We start from the raw sequence: 19,897 nt of genomic DNA, 5'->3' as shown, positions 1-19,897 counted from the left end.
ATTTTAATGGCTGCTTAACATGTGGATTACCATTTGATTCTAGTCATGTTTGTTATCATAAGGATACAAATGTCTTCATGCATTAACACATGACAAAATTAAATGAAATTAAAAGATTACAAAGGGGTTGTGTACTTTTCTCCAACATGTGGAAAAAAAATACATCCATGGTTATGATGCCCATAAAGCCTTTTACCAAAATTGCAAAATTCATGGCCCTTGGGTCAGCAGTTCAGGCACTACGACAGGGCCAATATGGGCATATAATGAAGGTATCTTAAATCATAGAACATCTTCTTCTCTACTCTCATATATATGTGGGGAAAAAATAAATTCATTATTACTTATGAATCAATGAAGCCCTTTGCCTTTATGACCTTACTATTCCTGCATGGAGCCTCATGAGCATAAACGGGCAAAATTTTCAAAAATATCTAGAGTCATCCTGGTCCCTTTTGAAGGGCCAGCCCTTCTTTGTTATGTCAAATGAAAGCTCTTGTCATTTCAAACACATTTTGTTCAACAAATTTTATGAAATTCTGTACTGTTCTCGAGATATCTAGAAAAAATGTTACAATGAACATTATTGCTTATATAATGTATTACAAAATATTTCACCACAAACACTTATTATTATCATTATAGACTGGTGGAATTAAAAACCCAAAAGCACATATATGATTATGACTCTATATCAATATAACTGCTTGTGCATCACAATCAAAAAAAGTATTGTTTAAAGCTTGTTTTTTTTTTTTTACAGGGACTAAAGTTTGTTTCTTTTCCATATTTGTTGACTATGCAGTTAAAAAGATTTGACTTTGATTACACAACACTGCATAGGATTAAGTTGAATGATCGGTAAGTTTATTTTTCAATTAAGTAAGAAATAGTGGGGTCTTAGCTGGCCTCTTCAATTTTTTGAAAAATGTGGCTTTTCCTTTTACGGTATTTTTAGAAAAATGTGCCTATTCCTTTTCCGGTATTTGACTTAAAAAGTAAACGTACAAACCAATTTGGTCTTTCTACCTTTCTGTCTGGCCCCTTATTTGATCCACTTTGAAAAGCGATGCTATAGGCCTAAATAATTAAGAGTATGAAGACTATCATCAAATTACATATTTGTTCATACAATGACCCCTGATTGTCAGAGGGGATCTAATTTTTATCATAAGACTTTATTACAAGAAACAAATTGTACAAGTATCAAAAGAATGGCTGTAAAGCATTTGTGTTCTGATTGAAGAAAAAAAAATGTATGAAATAGATGTGACTTTTAAATAAGCAAGATTAGCATTTTTGCATCACTGGAAAATCCAGTCACAGACCAATAGACAAAGTGCCTGAAAAAGGCAGTGGCATCAAATAAAACAATTCTTTCCATGTTTGCTTTTCAAATTGAATTTAATGTGATTTTTGAAAGATAAACAAAAAAATTAGAAATAAAATTATATAAGAACACAAAAATATAACACTCGGCCGGTTATTAAGATGATTTCAGATACCAACAATTTGTAGTATCAAATACGTAACACCAAAAACATCTTTCTCTCTTTTTTTTAACTCACCTGAGCTAAAGGCTTAAGTGAGCTAAATTTCTGATCATTTTTTGTCCAGGATCTTTCTGTAACCTTTTCACATTATTTTGTGACTTCTCCAGAACCATTGGGCCAATTTCAATCAATCTTTACACAAAGCATCTTTTAATGAAGAGGAATTTGTTAACATGAAGGGCCACACCCTCTAATGAGAGGAGATAGATTAGAATTCTTAAAATTTGTTGTCATTTTTTTTAAAAATTCTACAAAAAAAATTATTTAGCCAGAAAAGCTTACACTTGTGTAAAAGCATTCCCAGGTAGTGTAGATCCAGTGGTAAAGTGTGGGGGTTGAATTGTTACATAGAAATAGGGATCTAATATTGTTTAACATAAGAATATAGACCCTCCGGCTTCTTGTTGTTGAGATCTATTTGTTTCGGACAATGTGTTTGATAATGCATAAGAAACAACACTGCCATTATTTTACTTATATTATATACAGGGAAATATTGGCTTCCATTTTATTTTTGCCCCTTTCGCCCTTGTTTCAGCGGGCAAATTAAGACTGGGCGAATTCCAATGTCTTAGGTTATTTCTTTTTAAACACAACTGTCCTGGGGAATTCAAGATTGGGCAAAATCATTTGCAAGGAGAGAAGGAGATAAATAACATAGGGCAAAAATAATCCTGTGTACAGTATTCTTTTTAAATATTGTTCTGCAGAAGTACACAGTTACTTAAAACTTTCAGGACATATTTTCTTTTGGTAGCCATTATTTACTGACATTTTTTCTAAAAAATACATTGTCTAACAGTGTACTTTGTGAAATTAATAATTAAACTTCCAATATTTGATAGAGAAATATGTGATATTTACTTATGCCATGGATAATAAAAAGTCTGTGAGAAGTAACAAATCCAATCAAGATGAAAGGAAATTAAAATAGTATATTTTTCCTTCTTTTTTACTATCATACAACTTGGCAGTGAAAAAGTAATCAATGTTTAGAATCTAACACTAGCACTATTTTTATCCGACATTGTATGTACAGAACATGAGCATTACGTAATTGTTGTCATTATATAAATGGTATTAGATATATATCTTTTTTTTAATAATAATCCGATAAAAAAGCAACCATGTTTTACTCAGTATTTAAAAGCAAATGAATTAAATATAAAACGCCGTCTATACGATTCAAACACCCTCTCCATGGAGAGGGATGAACTACGAGCCTCCGCCTATCACAGTGAGCTACGTTGACACATTAGAGTACGGGTGAATAAATCTAACTATTTGACAATTAATAATTAATAAAGTAACACGCTTTTGGTGAAAATCACAAATTTGACCCATTATGGGTCTAAACTCCATCTTAATAAATCAATAATAAAAATCAAAATAAACTTATTCTTTAAATAAAAGTATTTTTAGGATGGAGTCAGGACCCATTCATACCTAATTTTGCAATTAAGAACAGCGAATGATCCAAGATTTTGGCAAAAAACTATGTGCAGCTTAATTTGGAAAGTTAACATATACCTGTCGTGTTTATAGAATGAAAGTAAAATATTTACTTCCATCGTGAAATTTTTAATAAAAACTATGCATACAGCTAAAAAATTAATGTTCTAATTTAAATTGAAATTCTTTTGTCTTCATTGCTCCGAGTGGGGGATATACAACCCCTTGTTCTTTAAGCTAATTAAATAAAATAAGGTAAATAATTTGACAAACACAGGGTATTTCTGTTCCATTTAGTAAATTGAATGTTTTCTAAATAGTAACTTGATGGCAGAGCTATGTCATTCAGTCACCTTTAAGTTATCCTTCAGTCACTTTTTGATGAAATCTTTTTTTGCAAGTAAATACATTCCTCAAGTAAGTTGGGGTTTCCTTTATGTGACGTATGATCCTAATGCATACTCTAAGAATAAAGTTGTTGACCTGATTGGATCACAGTAATGCATTGTTTCACAAATTAGCACTGGTCCATGAGTTTCTGTTTTCATTTTAGTATGACTTTTCCTGCAGTTCTGAACTTGAACCATCTAATTAAACCAGAACAGGTTGGTTCTGAGGAACCCACAAGCAATTCACTGGAAGTGAGCAGTGATGAAGGTTTGAAGCATAAATTTTCTATGTTAAGCTATTTATATATTTTATTCTGTTAACAGAACAAAAATCTGTGATAATTAAATTAAAGTAAATATACTAAGACAAGATTTCTTTGTAATGTTATTTTTATGTAATGAGATGCACATTTTTATTACATAGGTATTGATGAAGGCATAGAAATTGAATCCAACATGACTGGAACCTCTGCACATAATGTTAGTTTATCAAGTGAAGCAGTAGCTAATGACAAAAACGTCAAAGCTGCAGGGGCAAAGGTATATTTACCTAATTAAGAGTTTAGGAGAGATAAATACAAATCATGAACCTGCAATTTAAAGATTAGAAGATTTACAAGATGGTCTTTGTTGTTGATTTTTTAGTTTATCTGAGCCAAAGGCTCAAGTGAGCTTTTCTGATGAAGATTTGTCCGTTGTTTGTGTCAGAGTAAACTTAATTTCACATTTTCATCTTCTTCTCCAGGACTATAGGGCAGATTTTAACCAAACTTGACACAAAGCTTCTCTGGGTGAAGGGGAATTAAGTTTGTTCAAATGAAGGGTCACACCCTCTTTAAAGAGGAGATAATTTACAATCATTAAAAGTTATTAAAAGTTTGTTGGTATTTTTCAAAAATCTTCTTCTCAAATGCTAGAAAAGCTCAAATTTGTACGGAAGCATCCTCAGGTAGTGTAGTTTTTTTTCCAACCATGGTCCCCAGAGGTAGGGTGGGACCACTTTGGGGGGGGGGGGGTCCAGTTTTACATAGGAAAATATAATGATAATCTTTAAAAGTCTTTTCCCCAAAAACTATTAGTCCAGAAAAGCTCAAATAAATGTGGAAGCATTCTCAGGTAGTGTAGAGTCAAGTTTGTTCAAATCATGGTCCTCAAGGGTAGGATAGGGCCACAATGGGGGGGGGGTCAAGTTTTACATAGGAAGATATTGAAAATATCTTTAAAAATGCTCTCAAATATTATGATGCCATAAAAGTTCAAATATGTGTGGAAGCATCCTCAGGTAGTGTAGATTCAAGTTTGTTTAAATCTTGGTCCCTGGGGGTAGGTTGGGGCTACAATAGGGGGGGGGGTCAAGTTTTACATAAGAATATATTGGCTAGAAAAGTTTATAATTGTGTGGAACCATCCTCAGATAGTGTAGATTCAAGTCTGTTCAAGTCATGGTCCCCAAGGGTATGATGGGGCTTCATGGGGGGGGAGCACATTTTTACATAGGAAGATGTAGAGAACAATCTTTAAAAGTCTTCTGGAAAAGCATTCAGTCCAAAAAGCAGAAAATTGTGTGATATCACAGGTTGTGCAGATTAAATATTGATTAAATCATGATTTTCTAGAGGCCACAAAGAGGGGGGAAGGGGATATATACATATATATATATAGATAGATAGATAAATAGATAGATAGATAGATAGATAGATAGATAGATAGATAGATAGATAGAAATATCTTCTTACGAATACTAAAACAACAAAAGGGGCTTGGTTAATGTGTATTGAACATGTTATTAAATTAAACGTGTGAATTGAATTTCAGTTTTCAAACATGGGTTGTTTCCAATATATGTATTAGCTGAAAATGTACCAAATTAATATATGATAAGCTAGTTTCACATACACAATTTATAAAAAAAAATGTTGTGTGTATTGTAATGCTAGATAATTAACATGTATACTTGGTTCCCTGTATCCTATTCAAAGTTTTAATCAGTCAAGAGAGAAGAGGATGTGAAATCGCATCTTGAACAAAATATTGATTTTAAATAATGCTAGATAATTAATATGTGTAGTTTGTTATTTTTAATATAAACATATACCCCGGTAATATGATAATAAACAAAATATTAATTTTAAAGTTCAATTATTTTTACAAACATGAACATGTATTTCACAAGTAATAAAAACAAAATTTTATCAAAGTTTTAAAAAAAACTCGTATATGAGAAGTAAAGAATTGGTATATACGGTACTAAAACACACATAAATATAGATTTATAGAAGCTTCGTGGAATTAAGATTAAAGAACCACTTCAGATATCACGAACCCCTAGATATATAAAAGTTGTGTTGAAGTCCCCCCAAGTTTGAGATACCGATGTTTAACTGTATTTTGATTTTGATATTGTAATGCTGATTTGATCAGAGTTATGGCTAATATTGCTCAGGTGAGTGATGTGGCCCCTGGGTCTCTCATTATATTTGCCTACCTGAGTCAGATTCATGTAGTACAGACATGTAACATTATGGTAGGTTAATCAAGTTCACACAAGGTAAACAACATCTGTTTATAATGGGGATCAAAGGCCAACTGGACTTTAGAATCTTTTAAAAAGTTACATATGAGTGCATTGAGGTACATTTTTCTCCTTCACGTACTGATTGGTTTCAACAAAATACATTTACCAGCTGAAAAATAAAAATATATCTAATTGTGCTCATGTATTTAAAGGCTTTCAAATGTTGTGTGGAGCTAAAATCTATGGGGATTGAATGTAAAAAGTGTACCCCTACCATAAAAAATTATGTATATCTTCCATGTGATTGTTATATCTTAAATAAATAAAGGTATATATTTAAAAGATTTAGTATATGTATGTTCTAGATTTACGATTTGAAGCAAACGACAGTTTTGCCTGATTTTTTCTCATGAAAAATAAGGAATCTACAGTATTGGCTATAATGAATTTATCATTTCTAAGAAGAAGAAAACTATAAGACATGCTTTCTTTTTGTAGGGTCCTTATGTTTATGAGTTGTTCTCCATAATGGTGCATTCTGGTAGTGCTGCTGGAGGCCATTATTATGCCTATATCAAGTAAAGAATGTTGCAGCATTGCTATTACGTGTTTGCTTTTATTCAATTATCTTTCATGAGTTTTAAATTTCAGTTTTGAATAAGAAATTAATTTTATACCTGTTAATCACTACTGGTATATGTCAAGAAAAATTCCAAGAACTGTAACTTATGGACAGTATACATTAGAATATATATGTATTCGTGTTTTATTGACAGATCTTTCAAAGATGGAGAGTGGTATAGTTTCAATGATCAACATGTCTCTAAGGTATTTATCTTTTCAACTACAATTATATTTTTACCTTAGATAAGTCTCTTTCCTTTGTTGAAGTTTATGATCATCTTTGTTATCAAGTAGTTTGTTCTTTGCTCAAAATGGACAAGAGCTGCATGGATGGCCGTAAATGGACAAGAGTTGCATGGGTAATGATGCATCACTGGTTTTATTAAATCTTTCAAACTCCAAATGCTGCATTTACAACTAACATTTTGGAGACAATTGAGCAGGTTTAAGTGTTTTTAGTAGGTTGAGGATTTAGAAGCAGGTTGCTATAGACTTATATAAACAAAACTTAAAGGCATGGTGCATAAAAAGACATACCCTAATACCAGTAATGCTTGACCTGCTATACATATGTTACATGTATCTTTATTTTTCAAATCTTTAAAAGAGTGTAAATTTTTAAGAGAATGTTTCATTCTCAAGTATCTTCTACATTTTTTAATAGAAATAAAAGTGTAACATATAAAGAATAAATTAATATGATCCAAAATATATTTTGTTTTGTACTTTGTGAAAAAAAACAACCCAAAAAGCAATGAATAATCTACTTGTTTTAAAAATCATTAAAGGAATGTATAGGTAAAACTCTTTAAAAACAGTATTCTTCTTTAGACACAACAATGCTTGGATTTGCAATATTATTATCTATTAAAGCATTTGATTCTTGATTGTAAACACGACAACCACTGAAACAATATTTGTGAAGTATTTGAATATGGCTTTATAAAGCTCCTTTGGTGAGAGTTAGCAGCTTTAATTAGAGTAATGGCTGATGTTACTCAGCTGAGCAATGTGGCCCCTGGGTCTCTTGTGGCTGTTAATGTTTAGGTGAGTGAAATGGCCTATGGGCCTCTTGGTTTTTTTTTTATTAGCTCACCTGAGCTGAAAGCTCAAGTGAGCTTTTCTGATCACCTTTTGTCCGTCGTCCGTCTGTCCGTCTGTCCGTCTGTCCGTCCGTCCGTCTGTCCGTCTGTCCGTCTGTAAACTTTTTACATTTTAAACTTCTTCTCTAAAACCACTTATCCAATTTCAACCAAATTTGGCACAAAGCATCCTTATGGGAGGGCGAATATAAATTGCAGAAATAAAAGTCCGATCTGTATTCAAAGCGGAGAAAACCTTGAAATTGTAGAAAAAGGGGGGTGCATTTTTAAAAATCTTCTTCTCAAGAACTACCGAGGCAAATTCAACGTAGTTCAGCATAAATTATCCTTATGGGAAGGAAAATATAAATTGCAAAAATTAAGTGGTAATTCTGTTTCAAATCTGAGTTATTACGAAAATAATAATAAAGGAAAGGCGTGTTTCAATCAGTTTAATAGGTTCGGGTTCGGCATACAATAAAATAGGTAGACAAGACTTGGCCTGGGTAAAACAAAATATTAGCAGTTATTAATCTGCCAATCTCAAAAAAATTCAGGATATTTGATGGACTAGTATATTTGTATTCGCTGTAAATATTGCTGCAAAATAATGCGTATTTGGAATTGACGATTGCCGATCTGCCCCGGCTTTTATTTTGCCACGGCCCGGGTTTGCATACCCATTTTACCAAGACTCGTATTCCATACTTCTAAAACGAGGTTCTTTGTTTAAAGCAGCCATGACATTATACGAAAAAGGTTCGATCTGACTATGATGAATTTGCTTGTTGTGCAACAGTTCGCGTATGAAGGGAAATTTTGAAACATGCAAAATATATTGGTGCCGATTTTGTCAAATAAATTGAGGCTAGATATTTCAATGCGTTGACAGTTTTCACACATGACGTTGGTGCTAGCTTGTTCTAATTTTCGTTTCGTTTTCATTATTTATGCTTTGTTACCTGGAAACTATCGTCTGTATTTCGTGATTTTTACGTATTAAATCAAACAGAGAATTCGTTAAATCAAACAGTTAACTGTTTACCTGCGCAAATTAAGCAAAATCTGATGTAGGGGTAGGTGCCTACTGAAATACAATTTATTCTATCGGTAATTCGGCATTATCTTTTGCGTAATGGCAGATTAATGCAATAGGTTTTGTTGAGATGCTCGGCATTTTCTCGAGTTTTTTTCAGTTTAAATAGAGTTTGATATCGCTGACGGAAATATGTAGGTATATACATGTAATATATATATGAATAATTTCGAAAAAATAAATTGTGTTCTTTATTTGTTATACATGTAGTGCATGTTTCTTGTGTTTAATTGTTTACAGTTTCTATTTACTAACCATATTTGAGTGTTAAGCTTCGAATTATAAGCAAGATACAAAGATTTGCTCACAATTCTATGTTTGTACACATATCTTAAAAACTAAAGATTAAAAAAGTAAAAAATTTGTCAATATTTATTAAGAAAATTTTCAAAGTCTGTTCTTCCAGAAACCAACGTATTGTAAACTTAACCTTTTTAGCTCACCTGAGGGTGGGGCCACAATGGGGGGTCGAAGTTTAACAAATGAATATATAGAGTAAATCTTTAAAAATCTTCTCAGAAACTAATCAGCCAGGAAAGCTAAAACTTGTGTGAAAGCATCATCAGGTAATGTAGATTCAAATTTGTAAAAAATCATGACCCCCGGGGGTAGGGTGGGGCCACAATGGGAGATTGAAGTTTAACATAGGAATATATAGAGTAAATCTTTAAAAATCTTCTTCTCAGAAACTAATCGGCCATGAAAGCTGAAACTTGTGTGGAAGCATCCTCAGGTAGTGTAGATTCAAAGTTGTGAAAATAATAACCCCTGGGGGTAGGGTGGGGTCACAATGGGGGTCGAATTTTAACATATGATTATATAGAGTAAATCTTTAAAAATCTTCTTCTCAGAAACTAATTAGCCAGGAAAGCTGAAACTTGTGTAGAAGCATCCTCAGGTAGTGTAAATTCAAATTTGTGAAAATCATAACCCTGGGGGTAGGTTTGGGCCACAATGGGAGGTCGATGTTTTACATAGGAATAAACAGAGTTAATCTTTAAAAATCTTCCTCTCAGAAACTAATCAGTCAGGAAAGCTGAAACTTGTGTGAAAGCATCCTCAGGTAGTGTAGATTCAAAGTTGTGAAAATCATGATCCCCAGGGGTAGGGTGGGGCCACAATGGGGGTCAAAGTTTAACAAAGGAATATATAGGGTAAATCTTTAAAAATCTTCTCAGAAACTAATCAGCCAGATGATTCTTTATAATTGTTAAGACTTTGGCCCCAGGACAATTCTTTGGCCTCACGAGAAGGTTCAGAGGTTGATGTACGTTTATATCCCATATATAAACTATTGTTAAGGATCTTTTTGAGAACTGCAATACTCAACATATGATATGACTATAAAATCATCCTGTTAGAAAAGGGACCAATGCTTATAAACATAAGAATATCCAGGGGAAAATGGATTTTATTTATACAGGATCTACATGTATTATTGTACATTGTCCAGATAGTTTGTATTATGACTCCATTAAGCTGATTTTACCATACCTATTGTTCCTCAGGTGAGCGATGTGGCCCATGGGCCTCTTGTTTTTTAAGGCATCGAGTTATGCTGAACAGCCCACTAGCGATCATCCCATCAGGCATTTGTCCAAATTTTATTTCTGCTTCACAATTAAATGCGCAGAGATAAGCTTCTTAAAGTATCAAAAGATTTTTTTATGGCGTCAAGCGAATCTCAAAAGCCATCTGGGGATCGTACGACCAGAAGTTGCAAAATATTAAGGAGCCAAACAACTCATGCTATTAATAAATCTGCAGAAATGAGTGCAAAGTTTTCTTATGTGTTTGAAAAATAAAAGATGACATACTTCCATTTAGAGCAGAACTGTACATCGATATAACAAGTTGGCAAATAAAAAAACGTTGATGTCTTTGATAATGTTCATATTTTATTATAAACAATGGATGCGTTCAATGTTCTACCGTTGGGAGACGAAAGTTGCTGTTGGTAAAATTAACTACCATTGGCATGTCATTGGTACCAGTGTTTTTTGCCAATGGTATATTTCTCTGCAGACGATCTAGAGTGTGGGAAGCATTGGTAAATGACGTCACAATTCATAATAGACTTGGCGGCAAAATATCAAGACATCAGATTCCAGTTTTGGGAGAGCGATTTTCGATCTAATTACGATGATTGGGGTGCAATATATAATGAAAATGTTGTTGTTGTATAATAAGGGCAGTAAAAAGATGTTTGTGTTTGACATGTTTACAAAACTGTTATCAATTTTACCAAAGTTTCCATTGGACCCCAATTGGTAAGATTGGTAAAATCAATAGCATTTATATTCCAAAACTGTTCAGGGTTTATTGGTACAATTGGTACCATTGTCATCCAGCTGCAACAATGGTTATTTCTAAGTTGGTACCACTGGTAGAATTATGAATGCACCCAATCTGTCTGGGCTTTAGCGGATGAAGACACTTGCACCTATACTCTCCGATCATAAACATGAGATAGTTAGGCCTACATACTCAATTTGTTCATGAAATATACCTGCCTGCAAAACAGATTATTTTGTATTCATATCGAATGTTGAAAATGCACAAATGTAAATTTTTTAGAAACAAAACTTCCTACATCGAGTGATAAGTATATCTACAACCAAAACTATATTCACTTTAATTTGGGAATGTAAACAACGTGAATTGGTGCTTTTTTTTATCTACCCCTGATCTTTTTGGTCCCTATTTCTTGTTGTAACCGATACTCGTTTTACCTAAGGTTGTTATTTCCCAAGGTGACATGTAATCGTGTTTTTTTACCTTTCAAATACCTTTAATAAACAAGTGATAATGAAATAAAGATAATTTATTCAAACTTTGTTCAAAAGTAACATACTTACAGCATGTTCATGTACATGTAATACCGTAAGCAGTGAATCAACATCGACATAATGGGTAGGTTCAAAGTCGGTATTGTTTTTTTTAGAGTCGTGCGCTTTTCTCAAAAGTCTGCTAACTCTTCCAAGCAATCTTGCTCCGATTGAACTAAAATGCCTGTAATGGGATTGAAGTAGGAGTTCTATGCCAGCTTGAAAATTTCTAAGTTATAGGTCAAGGTCAAAGCAAAAGTCCTTCATTTAATTGTCCATCATTTAAGTGGGGCCCTTTGAGATGGTCACCGTCTCAATGTTGCCTAGTTATATTAGTGAAATCTAATGAGTCAGATATGAAATATGAGATAAACATCAAATTTTATGTAATATTTGAAATGGTTAAAAAATGGACCTGTGGATTTTAGAAACTCCAACATTATTATGGAGGGATATAAATCATTGATACATGTAACTCATCTGAAATCATTTAAAATATATTTGTTTAAGGGTTTTATATTGTTATATTAGATTGGAAGTTAAAATTTATCTATGAAGTCACCTACTTGCCAATACATGTCTTCCATTCATTATATGTCAAACAAAATCTAACAAAAATTGCTGAATGAGCTATAGGCATACCTCACTATCTCAGTACTAGTAAGAGTTTAATTAGATATTAACTAACTTTACAGTTTACTTTAATTGCCACTTTTTAAAAAGAAAATTCTTTTGATCTTGGGCTTTGGATGTACTGTAAACTAATATGTTATGTTTGCATTCCTTTTCCAATGATAAAATCATTATTAAGATTCTTTTGTAGGTTACATATGAAGATATCACCAAGACGTATGGGGGGTCAAGTACATCCAGGGGCTATTACTCCTCAACCTACACAAGGTAACCACCAAATTAGGCTTGTATAATTCTGTGAATACTTTTAATTGAATAGTAACAATATTTTTAACAAATGTAATACATATTGTTAAATACATTTTAATGCTAAAACAAATATTCTGAAGAATTTAGTTTGAAATGCTTATTTTATGAGGAACACTAATAAATAAGTCTATTCTCAAAACATCTTATGAGTACGATTTGCCCTAGAAGTTTTAAACATAAGAAACTGACAACAAATGTAATAAAGGTGACTCTTGATAACAGGAACTTTTGGGGACCTTGATTAAACTTTGAGATATCAAGAGTTTGAGAGATCAAAAGTTTTGAAAATTAAATCTTGAAAATTTTGTTCACATCTTTTGAACCCAGGGGTATTTATGCATACTGGCACTGTACCAGTTATCGGCTAAAATTTAACGTTTTCTTATCGTAATTCCTTATTTCTTGATAATTTTGGATAAAACTTGACATACTTTAAAAAGTGAACTCCTTATTTATCAATCTGTTAGTTTATATCATTATTTAGAACCTAAAACATCTTGTTTTGTGCTTTTAAGTATGCCCCGAATTTGCCGAGTTATTACGATTTACTGTACCAGTTATCGGCTTCGTGATAATAACATAGTAAAAATCCTTGTTCATGTTGATTTTATACTCTGCTAAATGTAGTTTGAATTATGCCCCTTGTGAGGTCAGACTAAAGTATTCGGGGTCATGATACATTATAAACAAAACCCATAAAATAATTCGTTTATTATCATACAGTAATACACCAAATCGTATACTATTCAATACATAATCGTGCAATCAGGCGTTCAATTGCGCTACGAATCTCTAGGAAACTCGTGAATTCCATTTGTTTATACATGTTAAATGTATTGATTTTATATGTCAAATCAAAGAAGGGATATAATAACGTATCACAAAGAGGTAATATTCTATTTTTAACTTATTACGTCATATCCCCCACTGCTGAAAGTGCAAAGATGTAAAATCAGCGGTAAACAATGATCGTTTAAGCTCATGTATAAAACATATTCAAGAAAGTTTTCAAGCAAACTTACTTTTCTTTATTCGAAAAAGACGACTGAATTAAAAAATCTTGGATTGTTGCGTGCTATAAACCCGAACTCTCAGTTTAGCCGATAACTGGTCTTAGCCGATAACTGGTACAGTACAAGGTTTTAAGAAAATGTGCGGCATAAATACCTTGGGACAGACTTTACACATTTAAAAAAAATGCTAATATGAGTACACAAACCCACTTGTAATATTTTAATTCCATTTTATTTGGCCTTAACTGTGAATGCATGAAGACATTTATATCCATATGATAACAAACATGACTGGAATCGAATGGTAATCCACATGTTTAGGCAGCCATTAAAATGTTTTGTATAATTTGTATACTTAGCCCGATTTTTTTTTCCCAAAATTTTTTTTCCACACAATTTTTTTTCAAAATAAAATAAAATGCATTGGGGCAGGCCATTTTTATAGGGGCAGGCGGGGATGAGAATCTAAAAATTAATTTTATGTGGCCTAAAATTAAAAAGTTTGCATAAGTTTGTTAACTTACCACTTATAATTATGATTTTCCTAATTTGGAAAAGAGAATGGTATGATAATAAGCTTTAATTTTTTTCTTTTCATACCAATGCAGCCCTAAATTAGGGGAATCCTTTTAAATAGATTTTTTTTTCAAATTATCTTTACAACAAAAATATATAAGTACAGAAATATAAAACTGTGGAAAGAGAATGCAGTTTGAAGTGTGGTTGCTAAGCAAGTCAATAACTTCTTTGCATATCCATATTTACCATAGGTATTAAAAGTAGCATTAAATGTTTTAATGATACTTTCAGTTCAACAAATGCTTACATGCTGATGTATAGGCAGATTGATAAGCGAAAAAATAAAGGTAAGAATTTGAATCTACATAGTTTGCATATTCTTGATTAATTATAGCTCTGCTTTGCATGTGCCTTTCAGTTATCAGTCTGTCCAGCCACCATCACTTTTCCAAAACCTGTTTTCTCTCTCCTTTGCCCAATTTGGCTCTTAATGCTTCACCAACATAGTGCCTTTTAGTAAAGGGTGTGTAGTAACCTATAATAAAGAAAATCATAAGCCAGACCTCTGAAAATTCATTGTCTGGATCATATTTTATCTCCCCTTGGTGCGTCCCTATCCGGCTATATATATATATAAACATGTAATAATTATAAATAGATCTTGTGGGTATATATATAAATAAGGTGTACGGTGACTGTGAACCAATTTTGTAAGTCAAAGGTGAATGTCAGCAAACCCCTTTGAAATCCATTATTAGGGCCCCGCTCTGTGGGCACCCTATAGTGATCAGTCTGTCTGTCCGTCCATTTGTCTGTCTGTCCATCCATTCTTCCATTTGTCTGTCCATCTGTCCATCAGAGATAGCTTGTCCGGAGCATATCTTCTCTCCCCTTGGCCCAATCTGGCTCATACTTCACCCACAGAGCGCCTTTGGGTAAAGGGTTTGCAGTGACCTTGAACCATGTTTCTAGGTCTAAAGTTAAGGTCATAGCAGAATAATGAATAAAATCCTTGTCTGGAGCATATCTTCTCTCCCCTTAGTCCAATCTAGCTCATACTTCACTCACATAGTGTCTATGGTCATAGGATGTGAAGTAACCTTGAATAAAGTTAGTAGGTCAAGGTCATATTGGACCGTACAAAAATCCTCTTTATTTCAGAGCTTATATACTTTCTACTTGGCCCTATTTGGCTCATACTTCATATTAACAGAGCCTATGAATAACGGGAATATAGTGACCTTGAACCAATTTTTAAGGTCAAAAGTGGAGGTCATAGCAGAATTTTAAGAAAAATCCTTATCCAGAGCATATCTTCTTTCTGTTTTCTCTTATCTGGTTATACTTCACTTTTGACTAAAGTGTATGCAGTAACTTTTTGATGTTTGTAGATTAAGTGTCAAGGTCATATCAGATCAAACAAAAATCCTTTTTAAGAGCATATATATATATATATATTTATATACTCTCCACTTAGTCCTTTTTGGCTTATATTTTACTTAAACAGAGCTTTTTGGTAAATGGCGTGCAGTGACATTGAACCAAGTCAATGTCAAGACCATAGCAGAGCTCTTTTTAATCAGTTTTAGACCAAAGATTATTTCCCATTTAGTTAATCTGTTCAGATTGAACAATAATGTCTGTATGTAAGTGGTAATGAGATTGAATTAGGCGTTCTATGCCAGCTGGAAAATTTAGAAGTTATACATCAAGGTCAGGGCAAAATTCTCTAAAATTATTTTCACCATATTGTCCACTATGTAAGCGGGGTCCTTTGAGATGGTAATCATTTCAATGTTGTCTAGTTGGGACAATTTTTTCTTCATCTTGGTCAATCCTTTCTTAGACTCTACGATATGGCTGCTTGTAGATAGGTGGTGTGCAGTTACTTTTAACATAGCATGTTTGTCAAAACTTAAGGCCATGGCAGAATTTAATGTAACTTTGTTCAGCCCCAAATTTTCTCACTTTGAATTATCTGCTTTATACTTTACCCTGTGCTTCAAATAGGCAATGAATTTATGCTAGCAAGAATGACTGTAATGCAACTATATGTATCTCTGTTTTGGCAGATTTTATACAGCCAGAAAATTTTCCTGAACGCTTGAATCTGGCACTTCAAAGTATAAAGGAAAGGGAGGAACATGAAATTCGCCAAAAAGAACTAGAAAAATCCACATGCAAGGTATTTAAAGAAAGGAAAAAAAATCAAAATTTTTTCTTTACTCCTACCAAACATTAAATACAGGTAAACATTGGTATCTCGAACTTGGGGGAACTTCAACAAAACTTTAAAGCTGCTTGGTCCGATTTTTTTGATATTACAGTATCAAATTTGTTTCCATACAAACCATTTATCTTAGAAAGTCATGGACTTTCTCCTAATTACACCAGCAGAATCAATCTCCTTTCAAAGTTAGAAATATTCCAAGTAAATAAAAGTAATTTCTTTTTGGGCAAAGGAAAAAACAAACCAAAATGCATCACGGGAATGTTAGGAAAAAGAAACTGTTTGGTTTCGTCCCCCGAATGATTGGGGTTATTCAACCCATATGTTATGCATCGATTGTAAAGAAGCAAACTTCAGAAATATTAGCAAACAAAACGTACACATGTTTATTTGTAATTTGTCTGATCATTTCGACCTTTATTCAAAGCGATGACAAAGTTGTAATACATGTACAACCATACCCGTCTCGTCGTCAGGGGTGAAATTTAACATGAGGCAAAATAATGCGGTACCCTTTTATGTCGTTTGTTTTGTTCACAAATTTTGTACGTATTTTTCTTCATTAAAATATGGCTTAATTGACTAGGAAAACTACTGCAATGTCTATTATTATACATATACTTAGCATAATCATCGTTTAAAAGCGTGCATAAAATTTGATATAAAATCGGACCAAGCAGCTTTAAGATATTTAGAGTTTCAAGATATCCGAAGTGGCACTTTAATTTTAATTCTGTGAAGCCTCTATAAATCTATTTTTACATGTGTTTTAGTACCATGTATATACCAATTTTCTACTTCTCATAAATGAGTACCGAATGTCGCATGTATAACATGCACTTTTTTCAGCCAAAATTTGATCAAAAATGGGGGATGTGTGTTGTACATAGGACTAAAATTTTACCCCATTTTTTCAAGCCGTGATTCTTGATACCACGGAAGTAGTGACTGCCGATTTAGCATGTTATGCAAGTTGTATGAATGTATACTAAATTTACTGCATCAGAAATATCTTATTCTTAGTTTTATTTCCATGTATTGAAATATTTATCCTCTCTTAACACTATTTCTTGCATCAAACAAGTTTAAATATTGCCAGTGTATTCGCCATTACTTAAGGAAGGAGTCTTCTCGTTATCAAACATACTTCTTATAATAAGAAATTCATGAAATTTTGACAGAGTCAAACGGATCATATTACAAAATGATTCTATCAGTTTTATCAAATTTGACCTTTTTGTTTTCGCATAAGAGCAGGTCAAGGTCACTACCTTTTTCCTCAACGTAAAGGATGATAAAAACAAGTGTAGCTCTTTGTAGTTATGTAGTCATTTATTTAAGATATGAAGATTCTATTCTTCAATGAAATGATAGAATATTAGAATGTCTATCAGCTTATACTACTAAATTGGAATAACTATTTATACTAAAATTGATATTGCTTAGCCCGCATTTCCTCTAATTTTCTTAAATTTTGAGGGAATTTTTATTATTTTTTTTATGCTTCCAATAATAAAATATTTCTGATTTTTATGTATAATAAAGACTTTATAAAAAGATATAAATTGACAGAAAAGCTAATATATTGACCATTTAACAAGAGAGAAAAACTGATTTTAGTGATTTTTTCACAAAAATCAGCGTATAGAAGGGCACTTTAAAAAGCCTATAAAAATGTAGTTTGATAGGCAAATCATATTTTAAAAACATATTCTGAAACCCAAGTATCATATCATTAGTTTACATTAGTGAAAAAATCCAACATTAATGTTATTGTTTTTAAAATGCTAAACCAGACTCATTAATCTGCAGCAATTCTGAATTGCGCAATATGTGATATTTTCCTACGCCAATATTACGCCAAAAATATAGTCCTTGTTAGATTCTAAACTTTGATTACTTTTTCTATGCCAAGTTGTACGATAATAAAAAAGAAAGAAAAATATTCTATTATAATTTCCTTTCATCTTGATTTAATGTACAATTAATCAATTTTACGTTTGACAAGTCGAAAACCATAAAAGACTCCTTCCTTAAGCAGCCACCTGTTGACTTGGCGCGTGGTCAATGTTAAACAATTTCATGTGTCAGAAGCATGCACCTGTCTTGTGTCGGACTTCACAGGGTGTTTTCAAGTGCATGTAGATATAAAGCATTCTGATGTTATTAAAATTGATTTCTTCGTGTCCAGTTATGCAGTTAAACGTTATTGCTTTACATACACACTGCTAAAAATACATCGATCCTTTGTACGACTTGATATTAATGACGATATACGACATACATATGTTTCTTCACACTGTTTATTTAACAACAATCAAAGAGTTTGACTATAATTCATCAATTAAATTATTTCTTTTGATGTTCTTTTGGTTTATATCTGCAAACATTATTACTTTTAAGCACTAAGCTCGGTTGCCGTTCTTCTCTACATATGATGATCTTCAACTTTTCCGCTGTTGTATAAGAAACTCTTTTCAAAGTGTCAAATGTTATTTGATGCCGCCCATGTAAATCATGCCGTCCTTTTTAAGTAAAATTGTAAGAACTTTGACTCTAATATCGCGTGGGCCATGTTCCGATCACGAAATTACAGTAATTATGCTTGGGTTATAAAATCAAGTTATCATTAAACATCAATAGTTATTTGGAAAAATGGCAGCCGTCAATTTTCATCGCCTGTGCTATGTTCTGATTACAGATTTGAAGAAATTGTGCATGGATTATAAAATTATCATGGAACATCGATAGTTTTGGGGGAAATGGCGGCTGTTGATTTTGCCATTTTTGGGTGCGTGTTATACATAGTACCTGCTGTTTTTTCGCCATTTTTTGGTCAACTTTGGGGGGTGCGTATTTTACACGAGTGCGTATTATACACGATACTTTTCGGTATTTTTAAAATTTGATAAAATAAATGTTTGTGTTTTATTACTTGTGAAATACATGTAACAGTTAATGTTTGTTAAAATATTTGAATTTTAAAATCAATATTTTGTTCAAGATGCAATTTCACCTCCTCTTCTCTCTTGACTGGTTAAGAATAGGATGTAGCGCTTGCTATGTACTTCTGGAACTTTATCACACTGGAAACGAAAAATTTGGATTAAAAATTACCACTTTCACATGTTAATTATATAGCATTGCAATTCACACAACATATTTCTATCATTTGTATGTTTGAAACTATATATTAATTCAGTGCGCTCTCAGATAATACATATATCGGAAACAACCCAATGCCATGTACAGTAAACTGGACGCTGTATAGTTTAACATGTTTAATACACATGAACTGTCTTTGCTAATTTGAAAAATGTTCCTTTTAATCTCCGAATATCATTCATGCCACATTTGTGACATGTAACGTACCCTTAAAAAAATTAACTAGTTCCCTGATTACTCGTTTTATGAAATTGGCAACTATCATTGATAGATTGACTGTTGGTACAAAGTGTGTCTTATTAAACACATTATCGGTACCTACCGGTAATTATGGCTGTGTTTTAATCTGATTTTTATTATTAGGGCCCCGCAAGGATTTGCGGGTGCCGTATAGTAATCACTCTGTCCGTCCGACCTTCTGTCCATCCGTCTGTCACTCTTCCGTCCACAAATTTCCTGTTTTTTTCTAATAACTTTTTTTATGGTTGC

General features: G+C 32.7%; 1 protein-coding gene across 1 annotated transcript in view; it reads left to right on the top strand.

Annotated features, from left to right (window-relative positions):
* LOC105317114 (ubiquitin carboxyl-terminal hydrolase 47) overlaps positions 1 to 19,897 on the top strand; it is an 81,816-nt gene that overhangs the window by 33,381 nt on the left and 28,538 nt on the right. The window contains exons 11-18 of the mRNA XM_066070485.1: positions 764 to 861; positions 3,559 to 3,662; positions 3,819 to 3,934; positions 6,408 to 6,487; positions 6,686 to 6,737; positions 12,363 to 12,439; positions 14,305 to 14,360; positions 16,086 to 16,198. Coding sequence (XP_065926557.1) covers positions 764 to 861; positions 3,559 to 3,662; positions 3,819 to 3,934; positions 6,408 to 6,487; positions 6,686 to 6,737; positions 12,363 to 12,439; positions 14,305 to 14,360; positions 16,086 to 16,198 — 696 coding nt within the window. The remainder of the gene's footprint in view (positions 1 to 763; positions 862 to 3,558; positions 3,663 to 3,818; positions 3,935 to 6,407; positions 6,488 to 6,685; positions 6,738 to 12,362; positions 12,440 to 14,304; positions 14,361 to 16,085; positions 16,199 to 19,897) is intronic.

The sequence above is a fragment of the Magallana gigas genome, chromosome 9 (assembly GCF_963853765.1).
Source record: "Magallana gigas chromosome 9, xbMagGiga1.1, whole genome shotgun sequence".
Taxonomy (NCBI): Eukaryota; Metazoa; Mollusca; class Bivalvia; order Ostreida; family Ostreidae; genus Magallana; species Magallana gigas.
Note: the sequence above shows the minus strand (reverse complement) of the source record. Positions and strands in the feature narration are given on the sequence as shown.